The following is a 16,945-nucleotide window of genomic DNA, read 5'->3' on the forward strand; positions in this document are numbered from 1 at the left end:
TCCCATTAATGTAATTTATGCCTATATTTTGTCACTTCACCTACTTAGACTATGTAGTGCTGATGCATCACACACAAACCGCATTCCAAAAATATTTACACAAAGGTTGTAATGTAACAAAATAGGTAAAAAACAAGGGGGTGAAGACTTTCACAATCCACAGTCTATCTATCAATTAGGGAAGAGCAGGAAACGCTCATTTGTTCTTCAGAAATAGTTTCTGCAGCAGCGAGTTATAAGCGTCATGAATGATCAGATCCGCACAGGGCACAGACAGACAGACATCGCACTGCACGGACGGCCCGCCACCTCTCCTGACCCGAGCATGATGTGTTACTATGCAGCTGCCACGCTCAGATCAGGAGAGCCGACGGTCCGTCCAAGGATTGCGATGCACGAGAAGTACGGCCGTCTGTCTGCGCCCCTAGTATGATAATCAGGGAGCTGCACATGTCGCTGATCGGCACAATGACAGGTGGCTGTACCACAAATTGCTGACATATGGCCGAATACCCGCTACACAGGGGGTCTCTGCCCCTCCGCTCTCCTGCTACCATAGAAAGTAACACCCGCACTCACCAGCAGAGGGCAGTCACCGCCAGGCGTTTGGCCTTCTCATACTGGAACCTCCAGAGCGGCAGCAGCGTGCCCTCCTGCTCCCGGAACTCGTCCGCCACATCCTCAAAGTACCTGAAGTCTGGACAAGAGAAGGAAGCATGTGAGCGTCCGGCTGTCAGTACACGAGTGTCAGTACATGAGCGTCCATCTGTCAGTACACGAGCGTCCATCCAGCCATGAGCGTCCATCTGTCAGTACATGAGCGTCCATCTGTCAGTACAAGAGCATACGACTGTCAGTACATGAGCGTCCATCTGTCAGTACATGAGCGTCCATCTGTCAGTACACGAGCGTCAGTCCGTCAGTACATGAGCGTCCATCTGTCAGTACGAGCGTCCGTCAGGCCATAAGTGTCCATTTGTCAGTACGAGAGTCCATCCGGCCATGAGCGTCCATCTGTCAGTATGAGCGTCCGTCAGTACATGAGCGTCCATCTGTCAGTACACGAGTGTCGGTACATGAGGGTCCGTCCACAGAAGAAAGCGGCTGCTGTTCCCTTCTGTAATTAGGATCCGCAAGTGATGGGGCAGAACCACGAGCACTAATTACTAATAAGCGGGATATCCACCAACACAGGAGATTACAGATACCCCATCTTCTAAGCTCTTATGGAGAGTGTTGTGGGCATGCTCTGTGACCCGTGCAGAGGTCACTGTACAGGAGGAGGAGGAGGTGAGCTGTGACATCACCAATTATCTTCTGATATTTGCTCCCGTGGTTCACTCTGCGGGGCAGTCGTCAGCTTCCCTCTAAATCCTAGGTCAATTTCTGATGACTCTTCCCTTTAACATATTGTTGCGTTTACTTCATGTTATGAGTAAGGGAAACGTGAGAACTCTCCATATTTATTTAAAGGACCGACGTCGCGCTTTGTGTGATGTCATCACTGTGCGGTATACATACATCTCACACTCCTCACCCCGTGTGATGTCATCACTGTGCGGTATACATACATCTCACACTTCTCACCCCGTGTGATGTCATCGCTGTGCAGTATACATACATCTCACACTCCTCACCCCGTGTGATGTCATCACTGTGCGATATACATACATCTCACACTCCTCACCCCGTGTGATGTCATCACTGTGCGATATACATACATCTCACACTTCTCACCCCGTGTGATGTCATCACTGTGCGGTATACATACATCTCACACTTCTCACCCCGTGTGATGTCATCACTGTGCAGTATACATACATCTCACACTCCTCACCCCGTGTGATGTCATCACTGTGCGGTATACATACATCTCACACTTCTCACCCCGTGTGATGTCATCGCTGTGCAGTATACATACATCTCACACTCCTCACCCCGTGTGATGTCATCACTGTGCGGTATACATACATCTCACACTTCTCACCCCGTGTGATGTCATCACTGTGCAGTATACATACATCTCACACTTCTCACCCCGTGTGATGTCATCACTGTGCGGTATACATACATCTCACACTCCTCACCCCGTGTGATGTCATCACTGTGCGGTATACATACATCTCACACTTCTCGCCCCGTGTGATGTCATCACTGTGCGGTATACATACATATCACACTTCTCACCCCGTGTGATGTCATCACTGTGCGGTATACATACATCTCACACTCCTCACCCCGTGTGATGTCATCACTGTGCAGTATACATACATCTCACACTTCTCACCCCGTGTGATGTCATCACTGTGCAGTATACATACATCTCACACTCCTCACCCCGTGTGATGTCATCACTGTGCGATATACATACATCTCACACTTCTCACCCCGTGTGATGTCATCACTGTGCAGTATACATACATCTCACACTCCTCACCCCGTGTGATGTCATCACTGTGCAGTATACATACATCTCACACTTCTCACCCCGTGTGATGTCATCACTGTGCGGTATACAGTGGGTACGGAACGTATTCAGACCCCTTTAAATTTTTTCACTGTTTGTTTCAATGCAGCCATTTGGTAAATTCAAAAAAGTTCATTTTTTCTCATTAATGTACACTCTGCACCCCGTCTTGACTGAAAAAAAACAGAAATGTAGACATTTTTACAAATTTATTAAAAAATAAAAAACGAAATATCACATGGTCATAAGTATTCAGACCCTTTGCTCAGACACTCATATTTATGTCACATGCTGTCCATTTCCTTGTGATCCTCCTTGAGGCCGGTTTCAGAAGTCCTGATATTTCTGGTACCGGAAAACCAGGTACTGGAGATATCCGTGTCCGTGTGTGTACTACGTGTGCCGAATCAGTACCACACGGACAGCCACAGGGGAAGAAGTGCTGCAGTAGGCGCTGTTCCCTGGCGGCTGGTGCTGAAGCCCGCTGACATCATTCTCCCCTGCTCGGCCGGTGAGCAGAGGAGAACGATGAAAGTCATATTAAACTCCAAGCGACAACAGGTGGGGGCTTTTGGGACTCTTACCCCCATCATCCGACACGTGCTGCCGCTAATAACAGTGACAGTAGGTGTTGATGATTGGGGGTATTCATCAGCCGTCGGCTGCGATCGTTCGGAAATAAATGAATGAAAAACCCGATGAGGGTTCCCCCCTATTTTATTGAACCAACCAGACAAAACTCACAGTTGGGGGCTGCAACAATCAGCTGTCAGCTTCAGCACGGTTGGTTATCAAGAATAGAGGGGTCCCTACGCTGTTATTTTAATAAAAAAAAAATTTTCTTAAACAGCGTGGGGTCCTCCCCATTTTTGACAACCAGCCTTGCTAAAGGTCACAGCTGGGGGCTGCTATTCTCAGACTGGTAAAGGACCATTGATATAGGGCCCCCAGCCTAAAAACAGCAGCCCGCAGCTGCCCAGAAAAGGCGCATCTATTAGATGTGCCTTTTCTGGCGGTTTGCCTGACTCTTCCCACTTGCTCTGTAGCGGTGGCAAGCGGGGTAATATTTGTCACCTTTCAGGTGACATCCATCCCACGGCTTAGTAATAGAGAGGCGTCTATAAGACGTCCATCCATTGCTAATCCTATAGTTGTAATGTTAAATAAAGACACGGCCAGAATAAATTATTTTATTTGAAAAAAATACACAGACACCTTTAATGTTCTAAATTAAACCTTACTTACTGCAACGCCTAATTCCCCGACGCCCTCGAGCTCCTGTAATAAAAGTTAAATAATAAACCAACAATATTCCATACCTGTCCGTAGTTGTGTCCCACGCTGTAATCCAAGTCTGGGGGCTAAATGGTTTTCAACCAGGACGGTGCCAAGATATGACCGTCCCGGCAGAAAACCACCGGTGAATGAGCTGCAGAGAGCACAGCATCATTCACCAGCGGTGACATAATCACCGGCTTTTTCCCACGGTCCAGAGGTCACCTCAGTTCAGCCCGGACGTGATGATGTGTCCGCTGGTGAATGATGCTTTACTTTTTTTTTTACAGGAAATCGAGGGCGTCGGGGAATTAGGCGTGGCAGTAAGTATGGTTTAATTTAGAACATTAAAGGTGTCTGTGTATTTTTTTCAAATAAAAGGCTTTATTCTGGCCATGTCTTTATTTAACATTACAACTATAGGATTAGCAATGGATGGGTGTCTTAGAGACACCTCTCCATTACTAAGCCGTGGGCTTGATGTCACCCGAAAGGTGACATCAACCCAGCAAATTTTACCCCACTTGCCACCGCTACAGGGCAACTGGGAAGAGCCGTGGAAAGTGCCAGAAAAGGTGTACCTAATAGATGTACCTTTTTCTGGGCAGCAGCGGGCTGTTTTAGGCTGGGGGCCTATATCAATGGCCCCTTACCAGTCTGAAAATAGAAGCCCCCAGCTGTGAGCTTTAGCAAGGTTGGTTGTCAAAAATGAAGGGGGGGTCCCACACCAGTGTTTCTAATTATTTATTTTTAAATAATTAAAAAAACTGTGTGGGGACCCCTCTATTCTTGATAACCAACCGTGTAGAAGCTGACAGCTGATCGTTGCAGCCCCCAGCTGTGAGTTTTGTCTGGTTGGTTCAATAAAATAGGGGGAACCCTCATCACGTTTATCATTCATTTATTTCTGAATGATCGCAGCCGGTGGCTGTGGAATACTCCGATAATCCACACCTACTGTCACTGTTATTAGCGGCAGCAGGTGTCGGATGATGGGGGTAAGAGTCCCAAAAGCCCCCACCTGCTGTCGTTCGGACTTTAATATAACTCTCATCATTCTCCTCTGCTCGCCGGCCGAGCAGGGGAGAATGAGGACAGCTGGCTTCAGCATCAGCCACCGGGGAACAGTGCTTACTGTAGCGTTTCTTCCCTAGTGCCGATGCGTGTCACACGGAGGACATCAATGTGTGTTCTCCGTGTGCGGGACGTTTTGCCGTCCGTGCTGACGGCAAAAATCGGACATGTAAGCGTGTTTTGCCCACGGACACGGTCTGTGGAAACACACTGACATGTGCACAGACCCATTCATTAGAATGGGTCTACGTGTGTATGCGTCTCCGGTAAGTGTGAAAATTGTCACCACACGTACTGGAGACACGGACGTGTGAAAGGGGCCTGAGATGGTTCTACTCCGTCATTGGAGTCCAGCTGTGTTTAATTAAACTGATAGGACTTGATTTGGAAAGGCGCACACCTGTCTATATAAGACCTCACAGCTCACAGTGCATGTCAGACCAAATGAGAATCATGAGGTCAAAGGAACTGGCCAAGGAGCTCAGAGACAGAATTGTGGCAAGGCACAGATCTGGCCAAGGTTACAGAAGAATTTTCTGCAGTACTCAGGGTTCCTAAGAGCACATTCTAAAGCGGAAAAAATGGAGTTCATGTCCACGAATAGTTAAATAGTTTATTATTCAGTTACAAAATACAACATTTTATGATTGACTTGAATAAAAATAGAACAATTAGACAAAAATGGCTATAGCACAGACCAAAAACGATGCAGCGCATGGGCTGATGCCAGGTATAAATTAATTATATGCACAGTGCAAAATCAACATGTAGGTAAATAAACCGGGGGAGCTTCTGAAAAAGTGCAAAGTGATTGATTGAGCCCTGTACACTGACTCATCACATGTATCAGCCTACCCACAACCCCGGATGCTTACCCTACGGGGCTACGGTGCGGCTCGGTCCTGGTGTCTCAATGTGGGTAAGCATCCGGGGTTGTGGGTAGGCTGATACATGTGATGAGTCAGTGTACAGGGCTCAATCAATCACTTTGCACTTTTTCAGAAGCTCCCCCGGTTTATTTACCTACATGTTGATTTTGCACTGTGCATATAATTGATTTATACCTGGCATCAGCCCGTGTGCTGCATCGTTTTTGGTCTGTGCTATAGCCATTTTTGTCTAATTGTTCTATTTTTATTCAAGTCAATCATAAAATGTTGTATTTTGTAACTGAATAATAAACTATTTAACTAATCGTGGACATGAACTCCATTTTTTCCGCTTTAGAATATTGACTAGAGGAGTGTCCCCCTTTCCCTTTATTTAAATATGTCATCCCGATAGACTCCCCCACAGTGGTTGTGAGTATGTGGATGTACAGTATTTTGTTTTCTTTCATTTTGGGTTTTTTCTATTCCTAAGAGCACAGTGGCCTCCATAATCCTTAAATGGAAGAAGTTTGGGACCACCAGAAGTCTTCCTAGACCTGGCCGTCCAGCCAAACTGAGCAATCGTGGGAGAAGAGCCTTGGTGAGAGGTAAAGAAGAACCCCAAGATCATTGTGACTGAGCTCCAGAGATGCAGTAGGGAGATGGGAGAAAGTTCCACAAAGTCAACTATCACTGCAGCCCTCCACCAATCAGGCCTTTATGGCAGAGTGGCCCGACGGAAGCCTCTCCTCAGTGCAAGACATATGAAAGCCCACACAGAGTTTGCTAAAAAACACATGAAGGACTCCCAGACTATGAGAAATAAGATTCTCTGGTCTGATGAGACGGAGATAGACCTTTTTGGTGATAATTCTAAGCAGTATGTGTGGAGAAAACCAGGCACTGCTCATCACCTGCCCAATACAATCCCAACAGTGAATCATGGTGGAGGCAGCATCATGCTATGGGGTGTTTTTCAGTTGCAGGGACAGGACGACTGGTTGTCATTGAAGGAAACATGAATGAGGCCAAGTACAGAGATATATTGGATGAAAACCTCTTCCAGAATGCTCTGGACCTCAGACTTTGCCGAAGGTTCACCTTCCAACAAGACAATGACCCTAAGCACACAGCTAAAATAACAAAGGAGTGGCTTCAGAACAACTCTGTGACCATTCTTGACTGGCCCAGCCAGAGCCCTGACCTAAACCCAACTGAGTATCTCTGGAGACCTGAAAATGGCGTCCACCAACGTTCACCATCCAACCTGACGGAACTGGAGAGGATCTGCAAGGAAGAATGGCCGAGGATCCCCAAATCCAGGGGGGAAAAACTTGTTGTATCCTTCCCAAGAAGACTCCTGGCTGCACTAGCTCAAAAGGGGCTTCTACTCCATACTGAGCAAAGGGGCTGAAGACTTATGACCATGGGATATTTCAGTTTTTCTTATTTAATAAATTCGCAAAAATTTCTACATTTCTGTTTTTTTCAGTAAATATGGGGTGCAGAGTGTACATTAATGAGAAAAAATGAACTTTATAGAATTTACCAAATGGCTGCAATGAAACAAAGAGAGAACAATGTAAAGGGGTCTGAATACTTTCCGTACCCACTGTACATACATCTCACACTTCTCACCTTGTGTAACATCATCGAATGTGTTCTGGTTCACCATCCGCTCCATGATTTTGCTGGATTTCTCCACCTTGCTGATGTCATCGCTCTGCTCCAGTACAAGACATTGAGACGACTCAGTTATATAAGGAGGAGTATGACCCCTGTCCTGTTATGGGGATCCTCGGGGTCTCACCTGAGACTCGGAGGTGGGCACCCTCCGCCTGGACTGGAGCTCATCCTCCTTCTTGGACGCAGGGGCTTTCTGCTTCTCCTTCAGCTTCTCCTGCTTCTGTAGCTCCGCAATGTAAGCATCATAGATCTCCCACTGAAAGATGGAGGCGCGACACTGACACTGTGTGCCCCGGGTGCAGCCGGGCACACTGTCTGCACACACACGTCAGTACCGTGTACCTGATTGGCGGTGCCGGAGAACGTGGCTCGTGGCGGTGGTTCTGTCTGCGATGCTCTTTCCTGGAACAGAACGATGTGGTCACTGCTCAGACCCTTGTGGTGCCGTGTACGAGGGGGGTCTCCTACCCTCCCCCATCAAACATGTCACACATAACCTGACTTTACCCGCTGGGGGTTGTTGTACGTCTGTGACGCTCTCTCGCTGAAGTTGAACTGGTTGGTTAATCTCCGCTCTTTTCTGCTTTTGGTGACAAGTTCCTCACCCTCAGCCCCATCAGCAGCAGCAACAGCGCCCTGAGGATGACAGGACATGTAGAAGGTGAATGTGGAGGTTCTGCAGCAGCTGAGGTGAATGATGAGGTTCTGAAGCGGCTGAGGAGTATGATGAGGTTCTGCAGCAGCTGAGGCGTATGCTGAGGTTGTGCAGCAGCTGAGGTGTATGCTGAGGTTCTGCAGCAGCTGAGGCGTATGCTGAGGTTCTGCAGCAGCTGAGGTGTATGCTGAGGTTCTGCAGCAGCTGAGGTGTATGCTGAGGTTCTGCAGCAGCTGAGGCGTATGCTGAGGTTCTGCAGCAGCTGAGGCGTATGCTGAGGTTCTGCAGCAGCTGAGGTGTATCAGAGCAGTGGGGTCACCCCCCGGGGGCATATAACCTAATGTATATACAGTACCGCAGGCTCGGCTCTCCCGTCCGCCTCCCTGTCTCCCGTCTCGGGGGCATCACTCGGCCCGGTCTCTGTGGGGGGAGGTGCAGGATGAGTTTATACATGTATACATGGTGACAGACCCTCCATTGCCAACAGTTATAGACAGACCTGTAGATGACAGACAGGGAGGTGACAGCCGGCATCTTCATGGATGGCCAGACAGTACTCTGTCACCTCACCTGTCCATGCCTGTCACTGTGGGTCACTTACCGTCAATGGCGCCCATCCTCGCCCGCTGTCTCCGCGCCTCGTCTGAGTCTTTATGTAACATGTTCCCGTCCAGCGAGAAGTGAACGGCCAGCTGGTCCACGATGCTGATGGGCTTGTAGGCTCGCTCCTGCACACAACGGAGGAGATAAACGGCGTATACACCTGTATCCTATATATACTGTATAGAGAGTGGGCTCCAGGCTATACGATACAGCCCCGAGCGCCGGATTATCACACATTCCGGATCACCAGAAAGACATTTTTGTACTTTACACCACTACTCACTCTGAAGCTGTATCTGACGATGTTCTGCGGAGCGTGCGGGTTATTGGCGGTCAGGATACGGGTGAATTCTTCCTTCAGCTCCTGTAAACAGGAAATATAGAGCTCGGGGTGAATGCGGGCACCGCACCATCCTGCCGCTGGGCACTGTGCTGTCCTGCAGCCGGGCATATGGGCATCCTGGAACTACGCCGTCCTGCCAAGATTCTGATGAGGGGGCGAGGGGCACGCTGCTCGCTGCTTATAGGAAGGCTTTATACACAGTATACAGGCAGCATGTACAGCGGAAAAGTGGCGGCATACACAGTGTATAGGTGATGGTATACAGTGTACAGGTGGCACAGTGGAAATATGGTGCTATAGACAGTGGTACCGATGGCAGTGTATACTGAGCACAGGCAGTATACTCCACCTATAGACCTTATATATGTCTGTGTGTGCTGACAGTCAGTCACATGTCCCCGCAGGCAGTCGGCCGCGTGTCCCCGCAGGCAGTCGGCCGGGTGTCCCCGCAGGCAGTCGGCCGCTTGTCCCCGCAGGCAGTCAGCCGGGTGTCCCCGCAGGCAGTCGGCTGGGTGTCCTTGCTGCTATCTCTATACAGAGAGCATCTCCTGTATTTGTCCTGGCCGCACTATTACTTATGATAACACAACAATCCACCTCCTGATCACTTCTCACCTGGACTACTGCCCTCATCATGAGCAATCAGTCCGGAGACCCCCATGTGACATCTCCTCCCCATAGTATGGCTGGCTATAGTGGCTCCTCCAGGTACATACACATATATATAGTAGTATGTATACTCACGGCCTCGGTTAGCTCCAGCTGGTCAGGTGGTTTCACCAGGGTCTTGGGCTGCGTCCATTCGTCCGCTCCGTCCCCCATGTCTGTGGAGTCATCTTCATCCTGACACATGAAGGCTTTATCAGTGGGGGCCAGAAATTGGGCAAAGAGGAGTCCAGGCTATTAGTGATATTGCAGCCAAGTCCCATTCACTTCAATGAAGCGAAGATGCCCAACTAGCAACAACCCATGGACAGAAATGGCGCCATCTCTGTAACAGTCTGGTTATGCTATTATAACCGCTTTACAGACGGACTGCAAATCATGTATCGAGTTTCTATAGGCTATGTAGAGCCCCGGACATGAGTCTATAGTCCTTGTCCTCACCCTCCTCCTGGTTATGGCCTTCATCGGCTTGGAGACATTCGGCTTCTGAGTCTGGACAGGAGCAGTACCCTGCAGAGACAGAAGAGTCTGCTGAAAAGAGTAGTGGGGGGATATAGATGGAGCATGGGACAGTAGCAGCGCCCTGTGGAGGCAGAAGAGTCTGCTGTAAAGAGAAGTGGGGGGACATAGATGAAGGAGGGACAGGAGCAGAGCCCAGCGGAGGCAGAAGAGTCCGCTGTAAAGAGTAGTGTGGGGATATAGATGGAGCATGGGACAGGAGCAGCGCCCTGTGGAGGCAGAAGAGTCCGCTGTAAAGAGGAGTGGGGGGACATAGATGGAGGAGAGACAGGAGCAGCACCCTGGGGAGGCAGAAGAGTCCACTGTAAAGAGAAGTGGGGGGGACATAGATGGAGAAGAGACAGGAGCAGTGCCCTGCGGAGGCAGGAGAGTCCGCTGTAAAGAGTAGTGGGGGGATATAGATGGAGGAGGGACAGGAGCAGCGCCCTGCGGAGGCAGAAGAGTCCACTGTAAAGAGAAGTGGGGGGACATAGAAGGAGGAGGGACAGGAGCAGTACACTGCGGAGGCAGAAGAGTCCATTGTAAAGAGTAGTGGGGGGATATAGATGGAGAAGGGACAGGAGCAGAGCCCTGTGGAGGCAGAAGAGTCAGCTGTAAAGAGTAGTGGGGGGATACAGATGGAGGAGGGACAGGAGCAGCGCCCTGCAGAGGCAGAAGAGTCCGCTGTTAAGAGTAGTGCGGGGAACATAGATAGAGGAGGGACAGGAGCAGAGCCCTGCGGAGGCAGAAGAGTCCACTGTAAAGAGAAGTGGGGGGACATAGATGGAGGAGGGACAGGAGCAGCGCCCTGCAGAGACAGAAGAGTCCACTGTAAAGAGAAGTGGGGGGGACATAGATGGAGGAGCGACAGGAGCAGCGCCCTGCGGAGACAGAAGAGTCCGCTGTAAAGAGACGTGGGGGGACATAGATGGAGGAGGGACAGGAGCAGCGCCCTGTGGAGGCAGAAGAGTCCGCTGTAAAGAGAAGTGGGGGGACATAGGTGGAGGAGGGACAAGAGCAGCGCCCTGCGGAGGCAGAAGAGTCCGCTGTAAAGAGAAGTGGGGGGACATAGATGGAGGAGGGACAAGAGCAGCGCCCTGCGGAGGCAGAAGAGTCCGCTGTAAAGAGTAGTGGGGGGATATAGATGAAGGAGGGACAGGAGCAGCGCCCTGCGGAGGCAGAACAGTCCGCTGTAAAGCGTAGTGGGGGGACATAGATGGAGGAGGGACAGGAGCAGCGCCCTGCGGAGGCAGAAGAGTCCGCTGTAAAGAGTAGTGGGGGGACACAGACGGGTGAATGACAGGAGCAGCGGAGGCAGAACAAGAGTCACCAGTAATGAGGAAAAGGACACAGACGGAGGAGGGACAGGAGCAGCGGAGGTAGAACAAGGGTCACCAGTAAAGTAATAAGGGGGAGGACACAGATGGGTAGGGACAGGAGCATGGGAGGCAGAACAAGAATCACAAGTAATGAGGGGAACACAGACAGGGGAGGGACAGGAGCATGGGAGGCAGAACAAGAATTGGCAGTAAAGTAATGAGGGGAACACAGACAAGAGAGGGACAGGAGCAGCGGAGGCAGAACAAAAGTCACTGGTAAGAAGTAGTGTGGAGACACAAATGGGGTAGGATAAGGATTAAAGAATGATTGTCTGGAGAAGAGAAAGGTGACACTGCCATGAGTCCTGTGTCTGTCGGCAGTAAAGCCCCGAGACCACTCATGTGTAGGTGTTTCTTGTCCATGGAGGGGAGTTATAATGTGTGGGGGCTTCTCACTCACAACATGTGGAGGCTTTTCATCTATTAAGGGACCTTATTCACAATCTTGTGGGGCTTCTCATCCATGGAGGGGGCTCACTCAGAGCTTCATCTAAGAACACGGCCATGAATAAAGAAGGGGATTTAAACCTCCTCCAAGAGCAACTTCTCCCATGATCGAGGACAAGGTGGGGATGATGCTTTTTTCCTCCATGATGGAGACCAAGAAAAAGTGAGAACTAAGTGGCTGGGTGAACAGAACATTGACATTTTGGGTTCATATCAGGAAACTCCCCATTGAGAACCTGCGGTCAATCATCAAAAAGCGTCAAAACCCAGAAATTGTGATAACTCCGAGCTCTGATGAGGCAGGAACAGCGGCCATCAGTTAGGATCTGCCCAGAAGCCGATATCCATCGGCTGGGAGAAGGGCAGAAGTCTGGAGAATAAGGGGCTGCGTTGGGAATATTGAGGCCTCACAAAAATGTCATAGATTTGTCAGTAAAAGTGTAAAAACTTATGAAATGTTTATAACTGTCCACCAGTAACCAGAGAAACATCCGACTAAAAGAGCGAAAACACTGAAGAGGCAAAATGTGAAAAACAAAACGTGTGTCAGTCTCAGAAGTTTTGGCCAGGACTGTAGATGTGGACTCAAGTGAATACAGAAGGTGAGGAGACATAAGTAGAGAGGGCGATGGTGGTGGGGCACACACAGCTCAGACGGGGGAGGCGAGGGGTGACTGCAGTATACACCGCGTATGCCCATACCGGTCACACTGACACCATGCGGCACATTTGGCTGCCGCCACTACACTGACCATTACCTGCTTCGCTCTGGTCGGCATGGTCTGTCAGTCTCTATACAGCAAACAAATCTGAAAAACACAAGAAGAAAATATATTTCAGAGATTTTATTTTAGTTATTTATTAGAACGACAGATCATTTCAGAGATTTCACCCCAAAGCACAAAAGAAAGAAAAACATGACGCCATCCACTTGTACTGTGCTGCGATGTCACAGCAACAACAGTGAGCCCTTCATTGACCCTCCGCAGTGCGCCCACCTCTCTCTATAGAGGGCTCGTATCCTCTGACCACACAAGACAGCGATGGCGCAGGGTGCTCCCGGTGGCGAAGGGTGCTCCTGGTGGTGCAGGATGCTCCTGGTGGTGCAGGATGCTCTCGGTGGTGCAGGATGCTTCCGGTGGCGCAGGATGCTCCCGGTGGCACAGGGGGCTCCGGTGGCGCAGGGGGCTCTCGGTGGCGCAGGGTGCTCTCGGTGGCGCAGGATGCTCCCGGTGGCGCAGGGTGCTCTCGGTGGCGCAGGATGCTCCTGGTGGCGCAGGTGGCTCCCGGTGGTGCAGGATGCTCTCGGTGGCGCAGGGTGCTCCTAGTGGCGCAGGGTGCTCTCGGTGACGCAGGATGCTCCTGGTGGCGCAGGGTGCTCTCGGAGACGCAGGGTGCTCTCGGTGGCGCAGGGTGCTCTCGGTGGCGCAGGATGCTCCCGGAGGCGCAGGATGCTCCTGGTGGCGCAGGGGGCTCCCGGTGGTGCAGGATGCTCTCGGTGGCGCAGGGTGCTCCTAGTGGCGCAGGGTGCTCTCGGTGACGCAGGATGCTCCTGGTGGCGCAGGGTGCTCTCGGTGGCGCAGGGTGCTCCCGGTGGTGCAGGATGCTCCGGTGGCGCAGGGTACTCTCGGTGACGCAGGGTGCTCTCGGTGGTGCAGGATGCTCCTATTGGTGCAGGGTGCTCTCGGTGGCGCAGGGTGCTCCCGGTGGTGCAGGATGCTCCCGGTGGCGCAGGATGCTCCCGGTGGCGCAGGGGGCTCCCGGTGTAGGGGGGGGGGGGGCTGTGTGTAGTGGGGGGTGCTGTGTGTAGTGGGGGGGTGCTGTGTGTAGTGGGGGGGTGCTGTGTGTAGTGGGGGCGCTGTGTAGAGGGGGGTGCTGTGTGTAGTGGGGGGTGCTGTGTAGTGGGGGGTGTTGTGTGTAGTGGGGGGGTGCTGTGTGTAGTGGGGGGTGCTGTGTGTAGTGGGGGGGTGCTGTGTGTAGTGGGGGGTGTTGTGTGTAGTGGGGGCGCTGTGTAGTGGGGGGTGCTGTGTGTAGTGGGGGGGTGCTGTGTGTAGTGGGGGGTGCTGTGTGTAGTGGGGGGTGCTGTGTAGTGGGGGGTGCTGTGTAGTGGGGGGTGCTGTGTAGTGGGGGGTGCTGTGTGTAGTGGGGGGTGCTGTGTGTAGTGGGGGGTGTTGTGTGTAGTGGGGGCGCTGTGTAGTGGGGGGTGCTGTGTGTAGTGGGGGGGTGCTGTGTAGTGGGGGGGTGCTGTGTAGTGGGGGGGTGCTGTGTGTAGTGGGGGGTGTTGTGTGTAGTGGGGGGGTGCTGTGTGTAGTGGGGGGTGCTGTGTGTAGTGGGGGTGCTGTGTAGTGGGGGGGTGCTGTGTGTAGTGGGGGGTGCTGTGTGTAGTGGGGGGGTGCTGTGTGTAGTGGGGGGTGCTGTGTGTAGTGGGGGTGCTGTGTAGTGGGGGGGTGCTGTGTGTAGTGGGGGGTGTTGTGTGTAGTGGGGGGGTGCTGTGTGTAGTGGGGGGTGCTGTGTGTAGTGGGGGGGTGCTGTGTGTAGTGGGGGCGCTGTGTAGTGCGGGGTGCTGTGTGTAGTGGGGGGGTGCTGTGTGTAGTGGGGGGGTGCTGTGTGTAGTGGGGGTGCTGTATAGTGGGGGGTGCTGTGTATAGTGGGGGGGGGAAGGTTTGGAGAATCTCTATCTCTACCCCTCCCTCCATATCTACCTCAGGACTCGGCTGCGGTGAGAGCCTACAGACTGCTGCGCCCTCCTCAGCAGACACATAACAGCCATGTAGACATAATACACAGATTACACGACATTCCGCGGGATATATCACAATATAACCTCACATATCACGATATAACTAGGACCTCTCACCTGAAGCCGCTGCGCTGCTGGCCGGAAGTTGATCCCTGGTTGCTAGGATACGGCGAGCCTCGGCTGTCGAGATGAAAAGGTAAACGACGTCTCGTGAGGGCGGGGCGATGATCACGTGATGTGACATGTACGTCCTGATTGGTGAGATAGCGGTTACCATGGACACGGCGTTATACGCTCGGTCTTCTTTCCCGTTCTCCCCCAGTCTTCTCCTCTCCTCTGACAGACCCGCATGTCCGCTACTCACCGCCGTATAACGGGCAGCTGCCGGCTGTGGATGGTGGAGAGCGGTGCTGAGAGGGAGACATCTGCAGCCTGTGTGCGGGGAGGGGATGGCGGCAGTAACAGGAGAGCTAACCATCCACCTGTGTGTACAGCGCAGGGCGGACTGGCCATCTGGCGGGGCCGGTAAATCCCCGGAGGGCCGCTCCGCCTGTGGCTGCACTGTTAGCGGGAGAGACCGAGCACAGAGCCGCCGACGCCATCACTTCCCCGCAGGCTTCCTGCCAGACAGGGGCATCTTGGCACCATTGCCCTGACTGGTGTACGAGGCCCAGTGGGCAGACGCATGACACATAAAAAATGCAACGTTTACATGCGCGTTTTCATGCATTTGCTTTTTTTCTTTTATGCTCATGTGTTTGAATGGAAACATTGTTTCAAGAAGAATTTCCTTGGAACAATCCATGCCAAATGGGCGTGGCTCCTGGGATCTCCCTATATAAACCCTTGGACAGATGAAATCCGCACATTTTGCTCCTGTGTCCTGACGGATCTTCACATGGACAATGTGGATTTGGATGTGACTTGTTTCTTTCCTTTGCATTTGCTTGTGAGCAAGAACGGAAAAGAGAAAAGCAGAGAAGACGGCGTCGGCACTTTTGGCAGCACCCGATTCTGGAACGACGACAGCGCCGTGGAGCCCACCACTCCTTATACACTGAGCTCCGAGAAAACCCACAGAAATACTGCGAGGACACGAGGATGTCTCCAGACTGCTTCATGGAACTGCTGGACCGTGTCCAAGGAGCCCTCAGCAGGACGGACAGCCAGCTCCATAGAGCGAGTCCTGCTGAGGAACGTCTGCTGGTGACACTAAGGTGCGCAATATGTGAACATTAACGCCGGTCATAATTCTTACTGTTCTGCAATGTACGCAATATTTTCCCCTTTTTTTGGTTTAGCTTAAATACTGTCCTAAATATTATTGTTCTAAAAGCCATGTTCTTTGTTTTTGTTTTTCTTTTTTTCTCTATTTTTCAAAACCCCCAGTCATAAAAATTTTTGTTTTGATTTATATTTTTTCTCTCTCTGTTCGGCAGATTCCTGGCTATTGGAGAGAGCCTATCATCGCTCCATTTCCAGCTCCGGATAGGAATTTCCACACTGAGAATGTCGCAGACACCTGTCGGGCTTTGTGAGATGTTCTCCATGCAGAATTTATCCCCCCTACCGACCATGGAAATCTGGCAGCAAACTGCAGACCAATTTTTGGAAGTTTGTGATTTCCCCAACTGTTTGTGAGCAGTGGACGGAATTCATATCAGGATTACCAAACCGGCTGGAACTGGATCCGAGTACTTTAATTATAAAAAAATATTTTTCCATAGTGCTCATGGCAATAGCAGATGCGGACTGTAGGTTTATCGCCGTGGACATTGGATCTTTTGGCCGTGGTAATGACTCCCAGACATTTAAGAACTCAGACATGGGCCAACGGTTGTATGGGAATCATTTCAATTTCCCCCTGCCACGACCTCTTCCCAACACTCAAGGCCATTTGTTGTGGATGAGGATGAGGCCTTTCAGATGTGTGGAAACCTCCTGAAACCATACTCCAGTCGGGACTTGAACCACACTAAAAGGATTTTTAATTGCCGACTGAACAGGGCACGAAGAACTGTTGAGTGTGCCTTTGGTATCCTTGTCTCAGAATGGCGCATTTTAGGGACAGCTATTAATCTCAAAATTGAGACAGTCGATGAGGTGGTCAAGGCGTGTGTGGTTCTGCACAACTACATAATGGCTAAAGAGCGACCCAACATTGAACTTGATGAACCTGTTTGTAACCCATTGCCAGATTACCATCATCATCACCCTCTCAGGACAACAGTTGAAGTTGCCCA

The 16,945-nt window shown here is 51.2% G+C and overlaps 1 protein-coding gene across 3 annotated transcripts in view; it reads right to left on the bottom strand.

The window, feature by feature from the left end:
• Positions 1 to 14,946, bottom strand: part of DNAI1 (dynein axonemal intermediate chain 1) — a 131,586-nt gene extending 116,640 nt beyond the window's left edge. The window contains exons 1-12 of one of the 3 annotated variants that reach the window (XM_077281325.1): positions 14,820 to 14,946; positions 12,715 to 12,771; positions 10,080 to 10,148; positions 9,717 to 9,815; positions 8,913 to 8,993; positions 8,628 to 8,754; positions 8,382 to 8,446; positions 7,879 to 8,007; positions 7,714 to 7,773; positions 7,496 to 7,627; positions 7,324 to 7,408; positions 580 to 697 (exon numbers count right to left, since the gene is read on the bottom strand). In XM_077281325.1, the coding sequence (XP_077137440.1) occupies positions 580 to 697; positions 7,324 to 7,408; positions 7,496 to 7,627; positions 7,714 to 7,773; positions 7,879 to 8,007; positions 8,382 to 8,446; positions 8,628 to 8,754; positions 8,913 to 8,993; positions 9,717 to 9,815; positions 10,080 to 10,148; positions 12,715 to 12,741 (992 nt within the window). In that variant the 5' untranslated portion in view covers positions 12,742 to 12,771; positions 14,820 to 14,946. Of the gene's footprint in view, positions 1 to 579; positions 698 to 7,323; positions 7,409 to 7,495; positions 7,628 to 7,713; positions 7,774 to 7,878; positions 8,008 to 8,381; positions 8,447 to 8,627; positions 8,755 to 8,912; positions 8,994 to 9,716; positions 9,816 to 10,079; positions 10,149 to 12,714; positions 12,772 to 14,664 lie in introns of all 3 variants that reach the window. The other 2 variants (XM_077281326.1, XM_077281327.1) reach the window with 2 other exon arrangements.
• Positions 14,947 to 16,945: the final 1,999 nt, after the last annotated feature.

Source organism: Ranitomeya variabilis, chromosome 1, assembly GCF_051348905.1.
Source record: "Ranitomeya variabilis isolate aRanVar5 chromosome 1, aRanVar5.hap1, whole genome shotgun sequence".
In the NCBI taxonomy this organism is placed as follows: domain Eukaryota; kingdom Metazoa; phylum Chordata; class Amphibia; order Anura; family Dendrobatidae; genus Ranitomeya; species Ranitomeya variabilis.